Source organism: Petaurus breviceps, unplaced genomic scaffold (assembly GCF_028583685.1).
Source record: "Petaurus breviceps papuanus isolate PSGF00001 unplaced genomic scaffold, PetGlider_PUasm1.0 313, whole genome shotgun sequence".
In the NCBI taxonomy this organism is placed as follows: Eukaryota; Metazoa; Chordata; class Mammalia; order Diprotodontia; family Petauridae; genus Petaurus; species Petaurus breviceps.
The window spans coordinates 2,328-9,027 of NW_027186073.1; the positions used below are offsets into that span (position 1 = coordinate 2,328).

Sequence of the window (6,700 nt, forward strand, 5' to 3'; positions counted from 1 at the left end):
TGCTGCTGGTAGCATCCCCACCTTCCCTCTTGCCTGGTATTCTGCTCCTCTTACTCTCAGGTTACTTGTGCTCCAGTTCATGATGGCTATGATTATCTCCAGGTTCCCACCATAGTTACTAAGCTGCCATATCATCTGTCTGCCAGGCCACTTGCCTACTTGCCCTGCATAGAATTTTTTTCAAATTTGGTTTCACATTCTTAAGAACAATGTGAGGTTGTGGTTTCCTCCCTTTGAATCAAGATAGGAAGGCTTACTTTTCAATCAAATTCTGGCTTCTTCAGTCTGTGAGTTTAAATTGACCAAAGACTGAGGGGAGGAAAACTAGGTGATTTCCATGTTGACCAGTAGGCATGAGTCTTGAGAATCCACATCTTCCTAGCATTCTGGAAGAGCACTGTCTGGGGGGAAGTGAAAACTCGGACAGTCTTGGATTGTCAACCTCTCTCCCCTCCTCCACCCCTTCACTTCTGCTGTGAATCAGCAGCAAGGCCTTTTTAGGAGTCTTTTGACCTCCAACCTTGCTGTAGACTTTAGTCCCTCCATTCTTCACTTTGGCATTTGCCGAATAAGGATAGGTACATTAGAACTGGCCATTCCCCATTTCCTTGTTATTTGCCATTGGGGAAGATTTTCACACCAAGATGAGCCCACCTTTCAGTCAATGGGAGAAGGGATGGCCAGGGAAACGTCAGTTGACTACTTTAGGGCATAAATTCTTGTTCTAAATTTTGTAATGGGCCTCTTCCTCATTATCAGTCATGGGGAAGATCACCTTCTTCTCCCTGGGAAGAAGAGAATAAATTCATTTTTTCATCCTAAGAGATCTCCCTGTTCTTGATTAATTTTGGATGAGATTTTTCATTACAAACAGCATGTACCTTAGACTCACTGGAAAACAATGAGAGTGTATTTGCTTCTTTCTGAACCTCCATTTCTCCATGGAATTGAAATATTCTCTCTCTGTCTCTCCTTCTCTCCCTCTCTGTCTGTCGGTCTGTCTGTCTCTGTCTCTCTCTGTCTCTCATCATTTGGTGTAGTTGGTGTGACTGAGATGTTTCCTGACCCAGATCTTAGTACCTCCATTGCAGGAAGATCAGTGAGTAGAAGGGCTTTGCAGCTATTGTTTACTTCTCCTTAGGAAGGTCAGGCCCTAAGGGCCAACTTTCCCTTCTCACTTCTTTGTTTCTTCTAGGTTACAGTCTGATCTCCCTCTTTCCTGCTCCCCATTTTGGGGATCATGGATCCCCATGGGCTTAGGTTCAGGGACAGTAAACAGAAAACCACATGGGGATGGCTGCTAGTAGCTGTTACCTCTAATAGGGGCTCTGGGAGGGACACCCATGGGTGATGTATATCTTATCTAAAGGTTAAAATTTCCCCCATTCTTTCTTTTTTTCCTCTGTTTCACTCTGTCTGCCTCAAAATGTTCCTCTGATCTCTCCATTCTCTCTCTCTCCTTTTCCTTTCTCTTTGTTCACCATTCCATAATATTTCTGCATGTCTGCCTATATCTGTTGACTTTGCCAGTTACCTTTAAAACTCAAAGATTGAAGCTTCTGACCATAGAACTGAGACCTTTGTGAGGTGGAAGGGACCATGCTGATGTGGTCCTTGCTTCCTGCCTGGATCCCATTTTATTTCTGATGAATTAAAAATAATTATTTGTTATAGTTTTCTGAGAAAGGGCATTCTAATATTGCTTTGCTCATGCATCACAATCTCCACACGTGGGAAGTTCTTCTCTTCTCTAACCTGGACCTCAATGTAGCAGTTTCTCTACTTCTTTTTTTATATTTGGGACTATTAACTACTCTTCCCTGGTCATGTCCCCAGATGGAGATTTAGGGACATGACTGATACTAATGGAACAGCAGTGACTGAGTTTATTTTGTTGGGCTTCTCATATTTGGGGTCCTACCAGAGTGCCCTCTTTTGGGGAGTTCTCTTTGTCTATTTGGTCACCTTGCTGGGCAACTCCCTGATCATCACCCTTACCCTGCTGGACCCAGCCCTGAGCACCCCCATGTACTTCTTCCTTCGACATCTCTCTATGACAGAGATACTCTATACTACCAGTATTGTGCCTAGGTTGCTGACTGATCTCCTCTTCTCCCATCCTGCCATGTCTCCTGCCAGCTGTTTCACCCAGATGTATTTCTTTATGCTCTTTGGCATTGCTGAATGCTGCCTGCTCACTGCCATGGCCTATGACCGTTATGCTGCCATTTGCCATCCCTTGCATTATGCCATGCTGATGAGGTGGCAAGTATGTGTAGGTATGGTGGGTGCTTGCTATCTAATGGGCATCATCACAAGCACCACCAACTCTATATTCATCTTTTCTTTATCTTATCATGGCACCAACATTATTCCCCACTTCTTTTGTGACAATTTGCCTGTTTTGAGATTGGCAAGTGGAGACAGATTGTGGGGTGAATATAGTAATTTTGCTGGCACTGTGCTCTTTATCGTGACTCCCTTTGCACTGATCCTGTTTTCCTATGTTCGCATCCTCATCACCATCCTTGGGGTAGCCTCTGCTCAGGGCCGCCAAAAAGTCTTCTCCACTTGCTCTTCCCATCTACTGGTTGTCACACTTTTCTTTGGGACTGGGACCATTGCCTACATGAGACCCGGAGCCAATTATACTCAGGATATGGACCTAATTGTCTCCCTTATCTACACAGTTGTAACCCCCATGCTCAACCCTTTTATTTATACCCTGAGGAACAAGGAGGTGATGGGGGCCCTGAGGCGCAAGGTAACAAAGCACCTTTGAAGACCCTGCCTGGTCCAGTGGTTTTCTTGGCTTCCTTTTTGTCAAATTCAGAGGTACTTCCTTATCTTTGTTTCTTTTACAAATTACATTTTATATATTCAAGTACCAAGCATTTATTTGATCTTCTATCCCCCCCTGCCTTCTACTAAAGGAAAACCAAGCCCTTGTTGCAATATATAGTTAAGGAAAACAAATTCCTATATTGGCATTGCCCAAAAGTGAATGCTGTTGTGCATGTTTAGTGTTTTTCACTCTCATGACCTTATCTTTGTAAAAGGAGGGGGGCCTGAATGCCTAGATATTTTGCCCAGTAGGGGGATTCCTGGAGGGTTCTGGTTGAGATGGGCCTGGTCTTTCAGAAGGACATCCTTCCTTTTGTGAAGGTTGTAGGAATCTCTGTCAATTTCCATGTAAGATCCTGATCTGGCAGCTGTTTTCAGGTTTGTGCTTCAAGTGGAGGATCGATGACCACTTTTGGATGGATATTCAGGCATGGGTTGGACTAGATGGACTGGGAAGCCAGTGTCTGAGGAGCATAAACATGTGCACTGCAGTCTCCAAATAGAAGGCAGTGGTTGGGGTGGAGGAGAAGGCTGTGAGCTGGACACTGCCCTCCTTAAAGTTGCTTTTAATACTGAGATCCTATGATTTGGATTCTGTGATATTATTGGGGCTGTTGAGTATATCTATGCTTTCTGAGCCTAATGTTGCAGTTTGAGAGGGATTCCCATAGGGTTAGGGACACACATATGCACGATTTAGTGTGATTATGACATACCAGCTTTTATGGCACCTCAGACCCAAGGACTCTGGACTCCTCTCTGCAGTAGAACCTTGAAATGGAACCCTTCTTCTCATTGTTTTTTTTTTTATTTTTTTAAAGCAATTGGGGTTAAATAACTTGCTGAAGTTTACACGGCCAGTTATTTCTGGGTGTGGTGCTAAGTATCTGAGCCTGGATTCAATCCCCAGGTCATCCCAACACTGGGGCCAGTGCTGTTACTCGCTGAGCCACCCAGCTGCCTTTAGCAATTGGGGTTAAGTAACTTGCTCAAGGTTACACGGCCAGGTGTTTCTGGGTGGGTGCTAAGTGTCTTAGCCTGGATTCGATCCCCAGGTTATCCCAACACTGGGTCGGTGCTCTTACTCACTGTGCTACCTGGCCGCCCCTCTTCTTCTCATTGTTAAGGCAATCCATTGGAAATACTCAGTGCCAGTAGCTACTTTGGAGGTGAGAACTGTCAGAGAATAAGTTCTATGAAAGCTTACAAGTGGCAGGGAGTGTTCAGATCAGTTTAACAAGCACCCCTTAAGTGTTTACTATGTAAAAAGCATTGTACAAGGTGCTGAGGACACAGAGATATAGACATAACAATGTCTCCTTTGAGGAATTTAGATTTTATTGGAGGAGATGCAGAATATTATCTGGGGGAATCCTTAATTGTGAATAGTTTCCAGGCCTCAGAAAGGAAATTATATAGCAGACAAAAAGCCTTAGTCATTTCTCTCTACTTTGGATTGAGTGCTGTGGCTATAGAAGGAGGCATGAGGTTAAAATCAAGGAACAACTTTATGATATGGTTAATTACCCCCACAAGCTTACTGCAATTGACCTTTTCAGGTTTGTTGCTCATTTCTTTTTTTCCCTCCCACCATGTTCCAGTTAAATTGGCTATTCAATCTCTTATCTTTCTCTTTTGTCAGGATGTACTCCCATGTGGGAATGCACTTTGCTCTCATCTCCATCTTTTAGAATTCCTAGTTTCTTTGAAAAGTCAGTTGAAATTCCATTTCCTATATCATATGGTTCCTGATCTTTCCAGCTGCTAATGCCTTTTCCATGGTCCATCAAATTCATTTCTGTTTTTTGTATACACATACATTTTGTCTCCCTATCGAAATATAAACTCCTTATTCACAGGGTTTGAGTAATTTTTTTTGTCTTTGTATCCCCATCATTTGCCACAATCTCTGTCATGTAGTTAGTACTTAATAATTTCTTGCTATTCCAGGTAAAGATGGCCATGTGAAAGGTGCAGAGGACCCAACTCTCCCACCTTTATTGAAATGATTTAACAAGAGTACCAGATCAAGCATTAACCCCCACATCCAAAGTGATCCTTCAGTAAGCTGATTCATCCAGTCCAGGGCAAACTAAAAAGATGAGCAGTAGACAGCCCTGGAAGGGGAAACTGTCCAAAAGCTCTCAGCCCAGGGACATTCCAGAAGCTTTCTTACTCAGAAAACTCCATCAGTAGAGTGAATCAGAATTGTCCCCAAAGAGCATATGAGAGGCAGGATCCTGATTGGAAGCCTCAGAGGGGAGAGAAGACCACCCAGTGTCCTGATTAGGGATGGCCATCCACAGAACTTTGACGTCACACTGGGACTGAAAGAGAAAGAGGCCTAAAAAGGTGATTTAAACAAAAAGGAAGGAAAAAAGTATATTAGGGAAAAATGAGGAGTAAAGGGAGGGAACTTATTAGCTGGTATAGCCAGGTGATATTGATGAAAAGTCTATAAATATGTATGAAGGGATGGGGCAATGTGTGAGGTCAACCTCACTTTCATCTAGACAGAAGAGGGCTGAAGATGGTTTCACACACACACATACACACTCTCACATACACAGAGTTTTCATGCACAAATGCATTAACTTCAGCAGAGAAATATCAGGATATCAGGGGATTGTGGGTTTAAATGGCAGTGTAGGGATGGCCTAAGCAAAACAAAATCTGATGTGGTTATTCTGTACCAAGATGAGGACATTAAGAGTAAAGAAAGACTAAGAATTGGAGATGGGGACTTGATAAGAGGAAAAGAGGAGCAGTGGCGCAGAAAGATCACTCCAGTTATTGGTCACTAAGTGTGAAGCAAACTCTTCTTTTTTACCACCTTCTTTGTAAGGAGAGGGTGGGGGTGCAAAGAAAAGAAAATATTAGACTAAGAGGACAGGATGGAAGGAAATACAAAATTGATGCTTATAACCACAAACATGAATGGGATGAAGTCACCCACAAAATGGAAGAGGGTAAGAATTTAATTTAGAAAGCCAGTCCAACCAGTTGTATATAAGAAACACATGACATACAGAATTTTACTAAAGGGCTGGGTGGAAATTTCATTCTGTTTCAGCTGATTTTAATTTAATTCTTTAAGGTGTAAAAAGCAACAATAGCAATCCTTGTTTCAGACAACACCACAGTAAAAATAGACAGGATTAAAAGAGATAAACAGGGAAACTTCATTCTATGAATAATGAATAATAATGAATAAAAACTTAATAAGAAGAGTCACTTAGAGGTAGCTGGGTGGTGCCTCTGGATGGAATGCTTGGCTTGGAGTCAGGAAGACTAGAGTCCACATCTGACCCTAGACATTTACTAGCTATTGTAAACCTTTTTAAAAAAGTTTGGTTAAAGGAGACAAATAGTAACATACAGTTACAGCACTTATTCCTTATTCCCTTAAGACCAGAGACTTGTACAAGGAGTTAGGAAGGCTAAGTCCTAACTTGAGCAAAGGAATGATAAAGCTTTAGATACATTTTAGAACCATCCCAATTCTGGGTGGCCGTGTCACACAAATTTATGATCTCCATAAATGTTTAATCATTGTATGAGAGAGAAATTTTCTTAATTGAATAGATGGTAAATACAATAAAACAAGAGAGTTGACAAAGTGTCAATTGAAATTATGTTCCAGGATATCTGTGTTTTCTTTACCATTAATGTTTCTTAACAGTATATGTCCAAAAAAATATCAAGATAAGAAAAAGTCCCATTATTCAAGTTAATGCCTTGAGTTAAGGGTCTCATCCTTAAGGGCCACAAAGTAAGCATCATCTGCTTTGTTGACATAAGGAGAGGTATTCTCTGAGCTCACTCAGAGTAAAGACAAAGCAGAGTCTGTTTGGAA

The 6,700-nt window shown here is 42.0% G+C and overlaps 1 protein-coding gene across 1 annotated transcript; it reads left to right on the plus strand.

Annotated features, from left to right (window-relative positions):
- The first annotated feature begins 1,512 nt into the window (after positions 1 to 1,512).
- LOC138167803 (olfactory receptor 10P22-like) lies at positions 1,513 to 2,782 on the plus strand. The gene has a single exon (XM_069096764.1). The coding sequence runs from the start codon at positions 1,853 to 1,855 to the stop codon at positions 2,780 to 2,782; it is 930 nt and encodes a 309-aa protein (XP_068952865.1). The 5' UTR covers positions 1,513 to 1,852.
- The last annotated feature ends 3,918 nt before the right edge of the window (positions 2,783 to 6,700 follow it).